Source organism: Eretmochelys imbricata, chromosome 26, assembly GCF_965152235.1.
Source record: "Eretmochelys imbricata isolate rEreImb1 chromosome 26, rEreImb1.hap1, whole genome shotgun sequence".
NCBI classification, from domain to species: Eukaryota; Metazoa; Chordata; order Testudines; family Cheloniidae; genus Eretmochelys; species Eretmochelys imbricata.
The window spans coordinates 12,883,968-12,902,914 of NC_135597.1; the positions used below are offsets into that span (position 1 = coordinate 12,883,968).

At 49.7% G+C, this 18,947-nt stretch overlaps 1 protein-coding gene across 1 annotated transcript in view; it reads right to left on the minus strand.

Annotated features, from left to right (window-relative positions):
• The window catches only part of TET3 (tet methylcytosine dioxygenase 3), a 117,319-nt gene that overhangs the window by 49,733 nt on the left and 48,639 nt on the right, over window positions 1-18,947 (minus strand). Inside the window, exon 3 of the mRNA XM_077805532.1 lies at window positions 6,403-9,064. Within this exon, the coding sequence (XP_077661658.1) occupies window positions 6,403-9,019 (2,617 nt within the window). The 5' untranslated portion in view covers window positions 9,020-9,064. The remainder of the gene's footprint in view (window positions 1-6,402; window positions 9,065-18,947) is intronic.

The window sequence follows — 18,947 nt, forward strand, 5'->3', positions numbered from 1 at the left end:
GTACCGTGTAAAATGTTCTCTCCCTGCAACCTCAGATACAAATGAATAGCCCATTGAATCTGGCCACACCTGGTTTGAGGTGTTGGCCTCTTTCCTTTGTCTTGAGGAAACCTGTTTATCAACTCCACCTGACATGCCTGGTTTAAACACCTTTTAATCCCAGACATCAAAGCATAACTTCAGTGAGTATCCATAATTCCACACACAGCATTGTCACCTATATCTCACAATGATATTTCTGACCAGTACATAAGAACGGCCATACTAGGTCAGACCAAAGGTCCATCTAGCCCAGTGTCCTGTCTTCCAACAGTGGCCAGTGCCAGGTGCCCCAGAGGGAATGAACAGAACAGGGAATCATTGAGTGATCCATCCCATCGCCCATTCCCAGCTTCTGGCAAACAGAGGCTCGGGACACCATCGCTGCCAATAGCCATTCATGGACCTGTCCTCCGTGAACTTATCTAGTTCTTTTTTGAACCCCGTTATAGTCTTGATGTGTAAACAGCATGCTGTTCATTTTAAAAGGATATCTCAAACGCAGCGATACTCAGACCGAGGCTTGCAAGCTGCAAGTGGCTCTTTAATGGGTCTCTTGTGGCTCTTTGCAGAACACATTAAAACACTGTGTGATTTAATTATTAACCAATCTAAGTTATTAGCCAACTGTAGTTGATAAAATAATAATACCTGATCATTTTGCTGTGAGAATTTATAAAAATAGTAAATGAAACCATGAATTCACATGACTCTGGCTCTTCTGGGTCATGCTGATTGCTAATTTGGCTCCTGAACCACTGAGGTCTGAGTAACACTGCTCAAAAGGCATATTTTGTACAGGTGGTACAGTAGTGTGCAGCATTTGAACATGGGGGCTATGGTTGCATTCTCCCCATCTGTAAAATGGGGCAAACAATACTGACCCCCCCTCTGCAAAGCACTTGGAGATCTACTGTTATTACAGAGCTCACAGATCCCCCTGTAGTTCCAGAGGTAGCAGGCTGTAGCTTTTAGAGCAGCAGATCAGGGGTTCTAGCCCAAAGTAAACAGGGCAAAGGGCTGGAGGGAAAAGAGCTGACAGAAGAACCCAAGGACTGGCTAGTATACATAAGCCACAGCTTTGGATCTTGGCAGCACCCATGAGCATAAGCCATGTGGTCAGGGTATGGGAGGGCAAGTAATTACATACATTATCATTATTTCTCCAGCTAAGTCAATTTGTTAACCAGGGTGGGCCTCTGCAGCTCAGATGGAGACCACAGTAACTTGTACACCTGCCACCTTCAACTGGATCTGCTCCTGCTTCACGGCTATGTGAATAGTACTGCTGGGACTGGTGGAGACAGGGCTCGGTTAGAATGAACACTGGGGGCAGGAGAGGTGTAATAGAGGCTGCCGGACATAGGCAGACCCTGTGGTTCTCTCTGCCTCTCTAGCTCTCCAGCCTGCGCTGCCTAGGGTCACCATGCAGGATCTCCCTAATTCATGGGAGGGATGCTCCAGTCGTATGAAAACAGAGGCTGCTGTACTTTAAAGCAGTGGTTTTCAAACTTTTTTTCTGGTGACTGAGTTGAAGAAAATTGTTGATGCCCGTGACTCAACGGAGCTGGGGATGAGGGGTTTGGGGTGTCCAAGGGGCTCAGGGCTGGGGCAGAGGGTTGGGGTGTGGGCTGCGGGGTGGGGCCGGGAATGAGGGGTGAGGGCTGCGGGAGGGGGCTCAGGGCTGGGGCAGGGGATTGAGGTGCGGGAGGGGGTCAGGGCTCTGGGCTGGGGGTGGGGATGAGGGGCTTGGGGTGCAGGAAGGGGCTCCAGGTTTGAGGGGGCTCGGGGCTAGGGTGCGGGGTTGGGGTGTGGGCTTACCTCAGGTGGCTCCCGGTCAGGGGCGCAGTGGGGTGCAGAGGCAGGCTTCCTGCCTGTCCTGGCACCACAGACTGCGCTGTGCCCTGGAAGTGGCCAGCAGCAGGTCTGGCTCCTAGGCAGAGGCACACAAGCGACTCCAGGCATCTCTCACCTGCAGGCACCTCCCCGCCAGCTCCCGTTGGCCAGGAACCGGCCAATGGGCATGCAGAGCCAGTGCTCGGGGCGGGGGGAAGAAGCACGCGGAGCCTCGTGATCCCCCTGCCTAGGAGCCAGACCTGCTGCTGACTGCTTCCAGGGTACAGCACGGTGTCGGAAAAAGGTAGGGACTAGCCTGCCTTAGCCGGGCACTGCCGCTGATGGGACTTTTAATGGCCCGGTGAGCGGTGCTGACCAGAGCCACCGTGACCCAGTGCCTTACATTCCACAACCCAATACTGGGTCGTGACCCACAGTTTGAAAACCACTGCTTTAAAGGAATAGTCAATGGGGTTTCCCACACCGGCTCTAGCACTGGGGAGAAAAGGGGACATCACCATGACTGGGAAGCAACTAGAGGATCAACTGATCTCAGAGGACTGCAGACGTTTGGAAGATTTAGGGCCAGGGGAGACAATCAGCATCTTTTCTTGGACTTCCATGGGGTTTGGATCAGCCCTTTAGAGAGCTGGTTATCCAAGGTGGAACAGCCGGTACCATTAACTGAACCCTGTCCAGACTGTGATCTCACAGAGAACTTGCTGGGCCAGGAGAATTAATGGACCTCTTCTGGGGATTCTAGGGAGATTGGACGGCTTAGGACGTTTGCTAATCAGGGAAGAAAGTGGGCATTCCTGATCCAAAGTCCATGGAAATCAGATTCCCATTAACGTCAACGGGCTTTGGATAAAACTCAGCACGAGCTTGCCAACCTCAGAGAGCCTAGAGAACTCACTCTCCAAGCAGGGAACTTGCAGTCTGGTTAACAGCACTTTCTTTGGGGCTTTAGTGAGCAGAGAAGGCACCTTAGTTAGGCAGGGGTTTGCCGTTGGGTTGTTTTTTCTTTCCCACTCCTCCCCAGCCCTAATTTTTATTCCCATCATGTCTAACTGGCCCCATGCCAAGGAAAGGAGAAAGCAAATCTCAGCTGGGCTGCAGGCGTCCAGACAGAGATCAATAAGTGACACACAGAGGAGTCTGATTTTATTAGTCTAACAGCAGAGACACCTAATAAAGTACCAAGTCCCGACTCCTACTTAATTGCTTTTTCTTTCTTTCTTTTCCTGCCCAAAATAAGCCAAATCTTTCCTGGCACTGGAGGCAAAACTCAAACACGATGAAAGTTTCAACCAACTCCACAAATGCTGGGAGTTTCTTTGTATTTCTTTGGTGTCATTTGGTACAATCACCGCTTTAAATTTACAAGCCAATAAATAAATAGATGATTGCTCATAAAAGCTCAGTTTTTGTTTGGCCAGAAGCCAGCTCCCAATCAAACATGGGGTCTCCTTTTTGTGGCCCCTCTGTTGTTTCCAATACACCCCAAATTCTTTCCTTAGCTTTTCTATACGAGCACAACGTTGGTGAAAACACCCCGCCTATTTAAAGCCTCAGGGGGTAGGCGGAGCCTATCAAACATGAAGGCCCGCCCTTTCCGGTGAGGGAGGGGACCACAGGACTCCAATTTAACTGCGGACAGGGGACATAAAATTAAAAAACAAGGATGGGGCCTGAAGATGTATGTATGAGCAGGAGTGTTGTAAGCAAGACACAAGAAGAAATTCTTCCGCTCTACTCTGCGCTGATTAAGCCTCAAATGGAGTAGTGTGTCCAGTTCTGGGCGCCACGTTTCAGGAAAGATGTGGACAAATTGGGGAGAGTCCAGAGAAGAGCAACAAAAATGATTAAAGGTCTAGAAAACATGACCTATGAGGGAAGATTGAAAAAATTGGATTTGTTTAGTCTGGAAAAGAGAAGACTGAGAGGGGACATGATAACAGTTTTCAAGTACATAAAAGGTTGTTTCAAGGAGGAGAGAGAAGAATTGTTCTTCTTAACCTCTGAGGAAAGGACAAGAAGCAATGGGTTTAAATTGCAGCAAGGGAGGTTTAGGTTGGACATTAGGAAAAACTTCCTGTCAGGGTGGTTCAGCACTGGAATAAATTGTCTAGGGAGGTTGTGGAATCTCCATCATTGGAGATTTTTAAGAGCAGGTTAGACAAACACCTGTCAGGGATGGTCTAGATAATACTTAGTCCTGTCATGAGTGCAGGGGACTGGACTATATGACCTCTCGAGGTCCCTTCCAGTCCTTGGATTCTATGATGATCCAGGACCAAAGCAAGGGATCCAGAGAGGGACACCACGCAGAGATTCTTCCAACTGCACCCACTGCCCTGAGGAGGAGTTAGTGTACATCCCCCAAAGGAACTCTGCCTGGACTTCTGAATGGACAAGGGCCAGAAAAAGGCCCCGAAAATGCAGAGAACCCACCTCTCCCTAGCCAGCCTCCTTCCTCCTGGACTGAGGGACAGGCTGGAGAATGAGCATCGCGGTTTGTCCACAGAGCAGGTACAACACGGACAGCTTTCCCAAACGTGCCCCTGATCCCGAGGGATCCCCCTTGTAGGATGACAAAAGCGTTCAGGTAGCACTGTTTCAAAGGCCCAGACAGGGCCTGACCCGAAGGCCACGGGAGTCTGTCAATCGATTTCAACGAGATTTAACTGAAATCTTTACAGGGACATGGTCCAGTGATTTATACCCTAAAATGTAGGTTTCTCTGCCGCAGGAAAGAGTCACAAAAATGCCCAGCCCCAAAACTTTCAAAAAGATCCTCTAATTCTAGGGGCCTCCGTTTCTGGGTGCTCCATTTGAAACACCTCAAAGGGGCCTGATTTCAGAGAGACTGTGCACCCACGTCTCTAAGTGACATCCGTCTCTACTGCAGCCAGGCGTGAGGCTCCTCTCCCGGGGAGACGGATTCACGCTACCCAGGATTGTGTGCTAAAAACAGCAGTGTGGGCGGCAGCTCTACCTCGCAATCCCCTGGATCTGAGCGAGGTGGCAAAAGCCTGAGCCTCTCCAGGAGCCCCACTAGCTAGTGCAAGTCTGTCAGTCCAGGCCTGGAGGCTGGCTCCCAGCTGCAATGTAGACATACCCTACGGGAGCTGCAAAACCTCGGTCCTTCTGAAAATCAGCCCCTAAGGCCTGGTGGGAATTGGCGTAGTTCCCAGTGGTGCTGTATCGATTTACATCAGCTGAGAAGCTAACGTATGTCCCTAAAATCTGACACTCAAAACAGAGGCACCAAATATTAGAGGCTGTTTTTGAAAATTTGGCCCCTCTCCGAATAGAATTGTTTTGTGATTTCTTTATTCTCCGTTTCTACAAAACCAGGCATTTTCGTTGGGATATGAAATTTAAACATTCCTGGCAGCGTTAGAAACCCCAACACCGCAGCTTGACACCAGTGAAGGAGATCCATACAGTAAAACTGCCTATCAACAGAGGCATGGCGATGGCTCAAATTCCGCCACCCATAAGGACAGAAGAACAAAAATGCAAAAAGCAATGGGAGAAAAATTAAAGTTGAAATGTAAGCACATTGAGGTAGGGACTGGCAGTTGTTATAAGTTTGTACAGTACCAGGGACAGCAGGGCCTGAATGGGCATTACCCCAATATACATGTTAGAGTAGAATAATAAAATGAGTTGAAAAATTCTTTCAGTTTTCATAATCTGAGGTATTATAATTAACATAAATAGAGATTTCCTTTTAAAGATATAATTTGATTTTAGTAGTATATCATTAGGAATATATGCATGTAGAATCATAGGTTAGAAGGGATCGCAAGGGTCATCTAGTCTAACCCCCTGCCAAGATGCAGCATTTGTTGCATCTGTCCATGGTTCTCAACCTATTTACCATTGTGGGCTGCATCCAATACTACCTATATGGCCCTGAGGATGTCACATGGGCTGCAGCTGTGTGCTGATTGGGCCACAAGTGGCCCACGGGCTGAGAACCACTGAACCATTCAAGATAGATGGCACATCTCTCTCTCTCATACCTATTCTGCTACTGATGTGGAATCTTTAACACTGTGCTCACACACGCACTTCCCCCTCCTCCCCGCCCCCCACAGTTCAATTTTTTTTGCAGTTCACCTTAAAATAATTGCAATGGATTCCAGCATATCCCACAAATCCTGATTGGGAAAACAATCCCCGATCATCACTTCCCAGCTTTATTTTGTCCAGGATACTTACAAAGATGCTCGACTCCTTGTATATTTCCTCCTGTATTGCAAACCCGTTCACTTTTTGCATCAGAGTGAAATTCATCCTTTGTGCAGAGCATCAACACAAGACCCTACGTACCACTCCAATCCAATTAATCCTCAAAGGAGTGGTGCAAAGGGCCTCACGTGGGCTCTCTGTATAGGGGTGAACACACACATACACCCACCCCTTCTGCAGTCTTTATTTAGCTCAAACTCCCCCCACAGCCTAGCAGATCCCGAATCAGGCCCTTGTAAGCCATGGAGAAGCAGCTTCACTTACCCACGCAGTCGCAAGTGGGGAATTCCGCTTGAGCCCGCTTGGCTGGGGTGTCCAATAAACTTTTCGTTGGCGTATCCAGGTATTTCAAAGGAGATTCCAAAAATCCACTGAGGGTTGGCGTGAATGGCACGTCGTTCTTGGTTGGGGTCCCATCCAGGTAAGCGGCATCCGCGTTTTGGTTTTCCTCGGAGTAAAAGCAGGTGGTTGATACCACGGTGATAGCACCAGAAGATTCGATTTTAATCTGCTTGGGGGACCTAGCTGCAAAGGGGTTCTCAAAATGCTGCCCCATCCCGGGCGACAGCGAAAAGCCTTTGGATCCCACTTCAGGAGCTTCGGCCAGGGGTGGCACTCCATCTTCGGCAGCCGGCACTTGGAGGGTTGAATCTGAGACCCCTGGCAGTTCTGGAGAGTGGCTCAGAGAAGACGACTGGTGGGAGAGAGGCTGGGAGGGCGGACCATCAGTGAGCGGAGCCGGGAGGTCAGAATTCTGCAGGCTGAAATTTTCCCCAAACTCCGCCTCGAACTGCCGGATCAGCTCCTCCAGCTTGTCATCCACCATGAGTGAGTTCTGGGCCGGCAGCGGGTCTGGCAAGTTTAAGGGCTTGTGGGGAGCTTGGTCCTGCCCGTCACCGGAAGGAACAGCAGAGCAGCAGGGCGCATAGCTGGAGACGGGAGTGCCGGGTGGGACAGGGCAGCACGCAAAGTTCTGGTGAAGGTGATGCTGGAGGTTTTCCTCTGGGCTCCCTTGGCTGAGAGCGCCCGTTTCCTGAGTGTTGGGAGCCTGGCTTCTGTCGTCCAGCTGCTTTTGCAGCTGAGACCGTGCAGCGGAGCTGGGTGTGAATAGTGCAAGAGGCGGGGGCTTGACAGGGGTGCCGGGGAGAGGCTGCTCAGTTTGCATCTCTTCCGTTGGGAGCTGAGTGGCGGCAGCTGAGTGAAATCCTTCCAAGCTAATTTGCCTCAGGGGCAGGAACAGTGGTTGCGAATCCTTCTGCTTGGACTTCTTGATCTGGACTTGCTTCCGGAGTGGCTTGACTTGGGAGGGTTTGTCGGGCTGAATTTTCTTCTTCTTCTCTTTGGCCTGCTTTTCAGATGGCTTCGGAAGCAGGGCCTGAGAACCGGGAGCCCACCAGTTGGGCAGCTGGTCCTGTGGGCCTGGCTGGGCCAGGTTCTGGTCCAGGAAGAGATTGCGCTTATGATGGAGGTGCTGCTGCAGCACCATTTGGGTCTTCTTATGGAAGTCCGTTTCTTGCAGCAGCTGTGACAAGTGCTGGCTGGGGGCCAGCTTGGGATGACCACCCCCGGCTTCCTTCTTCAGAGCCGGGACCAGCGGCTCTTGCTTCGGCTTGACGGCTTTGACCTTGTTGGGCATTGCTTCAGGCCTCTTAAACACCGACTTGATGTAATCATTGGCGCTGCCCAGCAGCTGCTCTAGCTCAGCCATCGGGTCGCTCACCAAGGAGGCGGGCAGGTCGGAGTTCAGCATCCACAAGTTGTTTTTCGGCTTGGGTTCTTCATCCCACGGCTCAGAAAATTCCAGTTTCTGGGGGGTGGAGGTGAAATTGGGGAAGAGGCCTGCAGGCTCCCGGGGGGTGCTGGGTTCGAGGATATACTGGGGGTCCGCCGGCTGCCAAGAGGACTGCCTCAGGGCCCGAGACGTCTGGAGCACACTGTGTCCACTGTAGGGTTGTGCGTTCTGACTCTGGTACTGCTCGTTGCTGGATGAGGGTAGCACCGGGGGTTCGTCTGGGCTGAAGGGGGATGAACAGACCAGCTGCTCCTTGGAGGCGAACGACACAGATGGCAGGGGGCTGCCAGGAGTGGCTGGAGTCACCCTGGCCGGCGGCGGGAGAGCGGATGACAGCTGGGTGAGGGCTTCTATGGCGATGGCTGTCTGGAGGCTAATGTTCTTCTCCTTGGCAATGTTCAGTGCACTTTGGGAAAAGGGGAGGCCATCTGAAGGGCATGGCTTAAGCGTCTCCACCACGGCAGGCACCTGATTGGGAGTAGCACCTTTGTCTAAGGGCTGCTGGTGGGCGTCGCTGAGATGTTGGGATGGGCAGGTCTGCCCCTCCCCAAGGGCCGACTTGATCTTCTGCTCCAGCCACTCCAGGTAGTCGGGACACTCGGGGCCGTCACAGTTGCAGTTGGGGGGCTTCATGCCATGCTTGGCCAGGGTGAGGGCAGCTTTCAGGGCATTCAGATCCTCGCCTCCGGGGACGCTGTCGGGCTGGGGGAGCCCTGGGTTGCCCGCCCCTCCCCGGCTCATCTCCAAGTTGAATTTCTCATACAGCTGTGTGCTCAGCAGCGACGGGGACCCGGCAGCCGGCATTCCGTAGGAAGACATGGCCTCGGCCACGGCGGAGAAGGCCACCAGGTTCCGAGCGTCCTCCAGGTTCGCATCGTTGGCGGCGTCCCCCCGGCCCGGGGCCGGAGCGCTCTCCCATTTGGCTTTCTCGCTGGAGTGCCGGGTGACAGGCTGGCTGGCAAGCCAGTCGTCCGTTTCCATTAGCAGGGCACTTCTCCCAGCCTGCTGGCTCCCCCCATTCACCAGGCTGGGCCCGCTTCCTTCGTTCAACCTTCTTTCTTCAACATAGTTAATTGGCCCTTCTTCCATTTGGCCTGTTTTGGGTCCATCAACTGGGTTGCCTTCCGAACCTGTCTGAGAGAATGGAGAAAAGCAGAGGGTAAATAGCCACGTAGCCACCCTGGCATCCCCAGACCATCCCTGTTTTAGGGTGAAATCTACTCCCCCTCCCCCAGAGAGGGCCAGCAGGAGGCCAAAGCACCACCTGAGTGGTACCAATGATGGGCGTGCTGGAGTAGAGTGGATGCCAGCTTTTTAATCATAGTGTCACCTGAGGCGTTGGCTGCCTGTAAACTTGCACTGATTCTGTTAAACCGGAGCAACCCCCCGTGTGGATGCTTTTATTCCACTTTATTTCACCTTGCCTGACAAAGATTTCCAATTGACTTAATCTAGACTGGAACAAGCCGAGTTTGAACAGAAATCAGAGCATCCACACAGCATTTGGCATCAGTTTAACCACATTGGTTTAGGCTAAACAGGTGCAACTCTGTGTGTGGACAACATGCCCGAACATGCTCCCAGCAAGTCTATGGCACATGGGTTAAAACGCCAGTCCCTTGTCTACATTAGCGCTCCCAGATGCACCTGTGATAGCAACAATGGGAAATGTTAAAAATCTAATGAAGACTGGGCGTCTGACTGGGATCTTCCCAGGAGCAAGGGGCATACCTCGCTAGGCCATCCCAGCGAGCAAACCCTTTAAAAGGCACAAGCCTCACTTACCTTCCCCTGCTCCTTTTGTTCCTTTCCTCACTGATTCTAGCCCTGAAAGATACCTGCTTGGATCTCTTTCTGCCTCTCTGTTTCCTTTTCCTCTGCTCCGTCTGTTTTCCCCTCTCTGCCTCTGTCGCTCAGCTCTGGGAAACGTTATCACAGAATCGGAAAAGTTAGAGACCGGAAATAGCTATCACTGTGGGTCAGCTAGTCCATCTCTCAGAGGCCAGGTGCAGCTCCCTCTGGACTCTTTTCAACTGCTTTTCTACCTCTGGCTGGAGGGTGGCTTGCAAATCTCCAGTGTCTGCTCTTTACCTCCACTCTCCATGGGGTGGTGAGTGAAACCGACTGAATGGAAGTGACTAGATTACTTTCAGGGCGATGGTGGATTGGGCTCACAGTGAAGATTTACAACTGATGTGGAACAAGTTTGGAGGGTCTCTGCCCCAGTGCCCGATAGACAGGGGCCATGTCACAAAAATCGCCACCAGAGCCCGTACCAACTGGCTCCTTTGTTAGCAGCCTCGGCAGAAGAATCCAACGGGCCGTACAGAGTGAACTTCCAGGCTAAGGTCGGCAGTTCTGATCAAAGCGTGGACAAAAGGGAGAGATTTGAGCATGTAGGTCAAGAGGCTGCGCTCGGTTTGACCTCAACTCTAGACCTAGCTGGGAAATCTGTTTCTGCTGCTGCGGTCAGCGCCTTGTGTGTGATATGTGTGAAAGTCCAGACGAAAGCCAGCGGAGTCTCCGAGTGGGCCGGTTTATTGCAAGTGGAAGCAGCATAAACAAGTGTCAGCTCACAAGCCCAGAGCACTGGCATGCAGCATTCCAGCATCGCAGGCTTCCTAGCTACATCAATCACAGTACCTGCACAGCTGGCCCTGGGGCAGGGACACAGGCAGCCCGAGGGTGATGCAGTATATTGGGTAGGGGACGTTTTAAGTCTGCTATACAGTCAGTCTCGGGGAGAGGTGGTTGGAGGGTAGCTCCATAAAGGCAACGCAAGCAGCGTATAATACTCTGCACTTACACGGCACTTTTCGTCAGCAGACCTCAAAGCATTTGTAAGCATTCTTACCTCCAGTTTACAGATGGGCAACTGAGGCACTGAGAGATTAAGTGACTTTCCATAGGGAGTCAGAGTCAGGAGTGGAAACAAGATCTCCTGAGAGATCTATGGCCTAGCAGATAGATCACTGGTGTGTGACTCAGAAGACCAGGGTTCTATTCCCGCCGCTGGCCTGCTAGACGACCTTGCGCAAGTTACTTCACCGCTCCGTGCCTCGGTTTCCCCATCTAAGCACAAGGCTGATAATACTGACCTGCTCTGCAGAGTGGTTTGCGATCTACTGATGAAAAGCAATACATGCATTATTGTAATGCCCAGACATGCTCTATAACACCACCACAACGACTCTTAATGCTCACCTCAGTTAACCCTCATTATACCCTTAGTTGGTAAGTTTCATTGTCTCCACATTACAGATGGGCAAACTGAGGCACAGCCCCAAAGCCTACATTTCCACTCATTCTGGCAGCTTGATTTTTTGTGGGGGGCCCAATCTGCAACGCTTGCAGCCTGATTTTCAGAGGTGCTGAGCACCTGCCACTCCCAGTGACTTCAGCTGGAGCGCTGGGTGGTCGGCACCTCTGAAAACCAGGCTGTAGGTATCCCATGTTGGGCACTTAAAAGTGAAAGCACTCAAAATTAGTGGCCACTGCTAAGTGATCTGGCCAAGGCCACACAGGAAGTCAGTGGCAGAGGTGGGAAATGAACCAGGGCAGTCCCTACCTACTGGACCACAGCTTCCATTGCGCAAGCACCCAGAGCTCTTTCTAGATTGTACATATACATATGGATTACCCACTGTCTATAGACATACAGCTCACCCATTCATTACTGGAATACAGCCACCTCTGCCCAAGGGAGGCTAAAATGCACTGTTTCCGGAGGGGAAGTTGAGAATGAACTTTTGCTATTGAAACGACAAGGGGATTTTTCCAGAGGCTCAAAACAGTCCCCCAAGATATCAAGTCTCACTGTAATAACCCCTCCTATTGCAGAAAGCATCACGCAATCCCCACAGCAATTCCAAGAAGCAGAGCCTTTGGTTAGTGTGCCTGTTAACTGTAATTTACAAGCCCAATTTGGGGGGTGAAATGCATGCTAATTCAAGGGGATTGATTTCACCTCTTCATGCAGATGTATAGCTTCCATTCTTTGTCTCTGGGCTGAGCCGTGTCAGTTTAACCTCGCTTCTACCAACATCACTTAGATCAATTAGGGATGGGTTTAAGCTAAACCAAATTAACAGCGTCTACACAGGGTTTTGCACCAGTTTGAGTAAACCACTTTAAACAGCAATAAAAGTTAAACTGATGCTACTTGTGTGTGTGCAGACAAGGCCTCACCTGGTGCAAATTTGCATGCAGACAACCCCTAACTTTATCTATGGTGCCCCTCCCCTAGCATCTGCCTGTCATGCGATAAGCACTGATTTCACACGCAACCCTTACATCTCAGCATTAATGATGGAGGAGAATAGGCCCCTTAGAAGATCTGCAGACTGGAGAATGCTATTTTCATGACCCAACATTCCCTTGCCCCTTGGTGCTATTTTTAATCCACTTCGTGGCACATTTAACCAAGGCTGAAAGGAAGTTAGGGGCTGGAGAGGTGGGATGCGAGCTGATATTTTTAGAAGTTTGCTGATAACAGGAGAGCTTCCTGAATGCTAAAAATATAACAACCCTTATTGGAAAAAAAGCAGTGGAGGCTAGAGTGCCCCATCTCCCAAAGTGGTGTGTTTACCAGCACTTGGGGACAAGAATTTTTATATGGCCACCGTCAAGCGCAGTAGTTGGAACACCAGATTAATGTACTGTAGGGAGCAGTGCTGAATCGGCTGGGGGACAAACCAGAGAGGACCCATCTGCTCAGAAGTACAATAACTTCCTATGTGATCCTGCAAGGAGTTGAGGAGTTTCTCCTTTGAGATGCATCCGATGAAGTGAGCTGTAGCTCACAAAAGCTTATGCTCAAATAAATTGGTTAGTCTCTAAGGTGCCACTAGTACTCCTTTCCTTTGAGAACGCTTTTCCAACACAGCACGAATGACATTTGCAACACTGAGGCCACCCATACACTGCCCCCCAGTAAATAAAAAAGTAGACACCAGTAACAAACAAGCGAATCAAACACCTCAAACAGAGCTTTTTACCCCCAAAAGGGAAAAGTGTCCGATTTCATGAAGTCCACTAGTGCAGCAGTTTTCAACCTTTTTTCATTTGTGGACCCCTAAACATTTTCAAATGGAGGTGGGACCCCTTTGGAAACCTTAAGCATAGTCTGCGGATCCCCGCGGATCACAGGTTGAAAACCGCTGCACTAAGGAGAGTGTTATAAGGACTACTATTGATTGTGTACGGAAGGTGCTCAAATACAATGGTGATAGGTGGTAGTGTAAAACCAGCTGGATGGATCCCTACTAAAAGGCAAACATATCCCCATTAATAGACCGATTTTCCCCAAAACATTTCCAAGGAAACTAAAAACAGTTCATTCCACTCAAAATTTGCCGAGGAAGTTTATGTTATTTTTCATGTAAATGAAATAACCTCCCCACCCCAATCATTTACATTCAAATTGAACATTTTCTTCTCCCTTTTTTCCGCTGGAGTAAAAAGGGGGAGAGAAACCCACACTGAAAACATTTCATTTTGAATCGAATCAAAATGAAATTTGTCCTTTCAACAAAATAACTTTTTTTTCCCCCCTGCGGAAAATTCTGTCTTGTTCAAAAAGGAATATTCCTGCCTCCGCCCCCAAAAGAAAAAGCTTTCTGACAAAACAATTCTGATGGCTCTAGTGACAATCCAAACCGGTATCTCTGTTGCTGTATTACCCCAGCACAGCAGCCACTGTTGCTGTGAGTTATCAATGAGCTACACGGATTTGGCATCAAAAGTCTCTAGGCTGGGCCCTCTGTTTGGCAAGTGCTCATGTTATGGGGAGCATACAAATCCCAGAAGTGACTCCTAGGAATTACTGTTAAAATGGGGGCGATGTAATGCCCCGGGCTGAATTAAGGCTAAACAAGGCCTATTCCCCCAGTGATTCAAACCACCCTCCCTTTTACCTGGACAGATTTTTCCTACCCCTGGAGCAGATCTACCTCTCCCAGCACTCCTGTTGATGGAGCCTCACCTTGATCCTCTTCCTAAACAGGCGATCTCGGGTGCTGCGCTGCTGATTACCCCTCTGACTCACTGCCCCGGATGCCAGGATTCCCGAGCCTTCCTTAATCCAGCCCTCTGCCATGTAGAGACGATGGTGTGAGCATACCAAGCTGGATCCCAGCATACAACAGGAAAATCCTTGCAGAGGTTTCAAAGTATGGGGCATGTCTGTACACTTAATCCTTAAGAAATTGATCAGCATTAAGGCAGCGGACTCCTACAAGCGGGGTCAGGGAAAGAATGCCAGTGTCACTGTGCCCCCCCAGCCCACTAGCTGCAGGCACAGGGCAAACATCTAGAGCACGTGCATTTTTATGAAGCCTGAGTAGTTCTAGGTGGAAACTGTCTGAAGGCTGATTGCGGTCGGCAGACACTCCACTTGAGTTCAGGCTGGTTTCTAAACTACAGATAAGCATGTTGCTGACTACAGAAAAAAGCTGCATAATGGAATACGGGCCACTCCCAGCTAGTCAAGAGACCTTCCTGCCTGAGAAGTCGTTCAAGCTCAGTCCTGCAGGCAAAACGCCTGCTGAGTTCAGTGGGAGTTCTGTCCGAGTAGGTGCCACAAGCTTAGGTCATAAAGGTTTCGGGATATTCTGACATGTATAACAAGACCGTCTAAGGTTAGACACACACAAACCTGGCATAAATCAGCAAATCTCCACTAACACTGGTGGATCTCTGCTGATCTACGCTAGCTGAGGCTCTGACTTCAACTTGAAAGGGGCTCAGATTTCAACTTTAAAGGAACAGAGATCTGAGGGTTTGTCTCTCGCTTACGCTTCAGGAACGTACATATAGCTTTCCAATACCAACAGCGCTTCAATGAAATGAACTGAACTGAACTGTCTGGAAGCAGTGTACTTCTTCTTAGTACAAGCAACACCTTAGATCTCTCTAACTAAAAGCTTAAATTCTTTTCTATTTTGTTTTTGCAATTTGCTGACTGTGCCCGACAGCCCTTTGCATAGTCGATTTCACTATTTTTTCATGTGCAGTCAGTTAGCAAGGTACAAACCAGCTAACTTCAAAGACCCTTATAAACATCCACCAGGGGAAGAGGAAAACCACCCTTGTTAAAAATCCTTTGGCATGGAAATTTTAAAACAAGATTTCGGGACGTTCAAATTTTAAAGGGGAATAAATGGACATTTTTAAAAATGAATTTAAAAATATGAAGCTGATCATTTCCCTTTAATCAATCATTTTTATAGCCTCTCGTCCGGCAAACCCTTATTCTAAGGAGCAGACGCACTATGGACTGCAAGCTCAAAATGATCAAGAATGCAAAGAATCTCATCTATTATTATTTCTATCATCGTAGCATTTTAGGAACACTGTACAAACACAGAACAAAGACGGCCCCCACCCCAAACAGCTGGTAATTTAAGTTCTGCTTCTTATAAACACCAATATAAGCCCTGACTTGGCCATCCATACTTGGTCCATAAAATATCTAAGCCCATCCTTAAAGTGACAGAACCCTCCCACTACTATATCCTTCTCCCCAGTTTACAGCTGGGGAAACCGAGGTAGAGGGCCCGATCCACTGTGAGCACAAACAGGCACAAGCCCTAGTGAAATCAATGTCCGCAGGAGGGTTGAATCTGGTACAGGGAGATCAACGGCTTGGGATCTAGCGGAGTCTTTGATGCAAGTGCTCTCTTTCCCAGGGCGCTGTCCACGAGGGGAAACAGAAATCGCTCCTGCTCCCATGTGGAATGACTCTCCACAGCCACACAACAGAATCTGGAACACTGAGAGTAATTAGTTCTCTTCTCCGATGGACCCCACTGACCTCAACCAGTGCCTTGAGTCTTACATTTTGTATTTAATATTTGCAGGCCTTACAGTGAAGGGTTTGGGTAGCTGAAGCCCCCTGCGTACTGTAGGTTAGCTGCAGTGGAAACAACTGCTCTGCATGCTTGTAAAGCACTCCGGCTAAGATGCCGTTTACACGACAAGCTAGGGGTGCGACTCCCCTGCTCGTGTACATATATTAGCACCTGCACACCCCCAGCTAGCGCAAGTATAAATAGCCGCATCGCCGCAGTAGGTAGCCTGAGTAGCACCATCGGCAGCACGGCTTAGCCATGCCACTTACAAAACCATCAGTTGCGGGTGTGTACACGACCAGGGAAATCACACCTCTAGTTCACAGTGTAGATGGAGCTTAAGCATAATCAAGTCGACAGGGCACTGGAGTGGGAGTCAGGAGATCGGAGTTCTGCCACTGACCCGCTGGGTGACCCTGGGCAAGTCATTTCACTTGATGCCTCTGTTTTCCCTCCCACCCAATGGCTGTTTAGAGTGTAAATTTTTGGGAGCAGAGACTGTCCCTTGTTATGATTTACAGTGCCCGACACAACTGGGCCCTGATCCTGATTGTGCCTCTAGATGTTACTGTACAGATGGTAAAAATAAACCTGAAAGGGCCACGTTCTCCAGAGATAAAGAGAAATTCTCTCCCCACAGTATAGCTTAGTTCTAAGTAGCTCTGGAGCATGTAACATGGTAACCCTCAGCTCCGCTACCAGGAAAGAAAAGGGGACCTCACTGGGCCAGAACTCCATTATATGAGGACATGTCATTCAGATGAGATCCTAAGGGTATGTCTACACTGCAATAAACCCGCGTGACTAACCAGCGTCAGCTGACGGGCTTGTGGGGCTCAGACTGCTGGGCTATAAAACTGCAGTAGAAACGTTCAAGCTTAAGCTGGAGCCCAAGCTCTGGGACCCTGCAGGGTCTACACTGCAATTTTGTAGCTCCAAAGCCCATGTCAGCTGACACAGGCTAGCTGTGGGTGTTTTACTGCTGTGTAGTCATGGAACCAGAAAATCTTAGGGCTGGAAGGGACCTCGAGAGGTCGTCTAGTCCAGTCTCCTGCACTCACAGCAGGACTAAGTATTATCTTGACCATCCCCGACAGGTGTTTGTCTAACCTGCTCTTAAATACCTCCAATGATGGAGATTCCACAACCTCCCTAGGCAATTTATTCCAATGCTTAACCACCCTGACAGTTAGGAAATTTTTCCTAATGTCCAACCTAAACCACCCTTGCTGCAATTTAAGCCCACTGCTTCTTGTCCTGTCGTCAGAGGTTGAGAACAATTTTTCTCCCTCCTCCTTTTAACAACCTTCTATGTACTTGAAAACTTATCATGTCCCCTCATACCTTTACTTTACGTATACAGGTTTCCGAGTAGCAGCCGTGTTAGTCTGTATCCGCAAAAAGAAAAGGAGGACTTGTGGCACCTTAGAGACTAACAAATTTAGTTGAGCATAAGCTTCCGTGAGCTACATACAGCTCACTTCATCGGATGCATGCATGAAAGCTTATGCTCAAATAAATTGGTTAGTCTTTAAGGTGCCACAAGTCCTCCTTTTCTTTTTATGTATACACTGCATTGTAAACCCGGGTTTAGGTTTGAGACCAACCCCTCCTACCATCTACATGCAAATCTGTCTGACTCTGGTCAGCAAGCACTCAGGTGCAAGTCCTAGGACCCACTGGGGCGTGGGGAGCGAGTGGATCTGAGCCCGAGACCAGCTGAGACTCAGTTCCAAGCCCTGTCATTTTGCAGTGTGGATGCAAGTCAAGCTGCAGATCTGAGTCAGAAGGTCTGCATGGCACAATATGGATGTATTAGCACAGGTGTGAGACCCAGGTCCAGCAACTGTACCACCAGGTTTACGACACAGTGCGGACACTCCAGCCTGGGATTGGATACACTGAGTCCACAAGCTTGGGTCCCACAGACCCCAGTTTATCGTGTAGTGTAGACAGACCCTAACTGGCCTGCAACTCCCACGAACCTGACTTTGTTTCATTGTTTATTTAAGGAGCCTAGATACTATAATGATGGGCACAAGCTAAGGGATAAGACATGATGAGAGAGGAGATAACTAAAAGATAAGAAGATGGCTCGCTGGATAATCGGGATTTGATCTGATTGTAATTAGGTTGTAAGCTCCTGAGAGCATGGACAGCAGTGGACCATGCTGTCTGTCAGCAATTAACACATAATAGTAAATCACCATCATTTGTCTCTATGCGCACATACACACATGAATTCTCCACGGCTCTCTCTGACGAATACACGGTAGGCAGCAATCCTGCCCGGGTCTGTGGGAGTTGGACTGAGGGAGTCTCATAGGGCTTTTCCATCTCTGCACGTATCTGACTGCCGGGACATACGGTGGGGAGGGCACATCTGGAGTCAACCAAATACAGTCTGCAAAACAAACAAGAGGAGGCCTAGGCCCCCCGGCATGAAGTCCTGCCCATCCAGCGCTGTAATCCCCACAGCTTCTCCGACAGTCAAACAGAAACAGCCCAGGGTTTCCACACAAGGGGGTTTTGTGACCTAACATGGTCTCTGAGGCAGACGGTTTTCTTCCCCCTTAATCTCCATATTGTGTTTCTTGCGGCCACTCCGAGAGGAGGATAAGAGTACGAATGCCCCCCCGCCCAGAAAAAGGAAGCACTGCAAAGGCGCCTCCAGCTTAGCATCCCCCCCGAGGACTGGCCCATTTTCTCTTTCGCTAGCAGTGTTGTTCCAGCGGGCTGAGCACATGGTTGGCTTCGCTGAAGCGCCCTGTCCTAGCCTCACCCGGGGATTGTCCCTCACAGGGAGAGAGCAACTGAGAATTGCCAACGCAGGCAACAACGGGGGAACGCTGCTGGCATCAGGACTCGGGCACTGAGTCTAACACCAGCGCTGACTATGACTCCTCCTTTAACCTCTAACATTTAATACGTGAACCAGGGATAACAATGCTCAAGAGGGAGTTCCGAGGCTGAGGTCTCGTCTACACACAAATTTGCTCTGGTCTAGTTAAACCAATGCAACAGCTCTGCACGGGACGATCTTACTTGGATTTAGTTCCAACCTGTTCCTAAAATGAATTGAAATAAGCCTGGATTAAGCTGAAATAAGAGTGTCCACATGGGTGTTTGTGCCATTTAACTAAACCGGTTCAAGGGGTGCCGCTCAG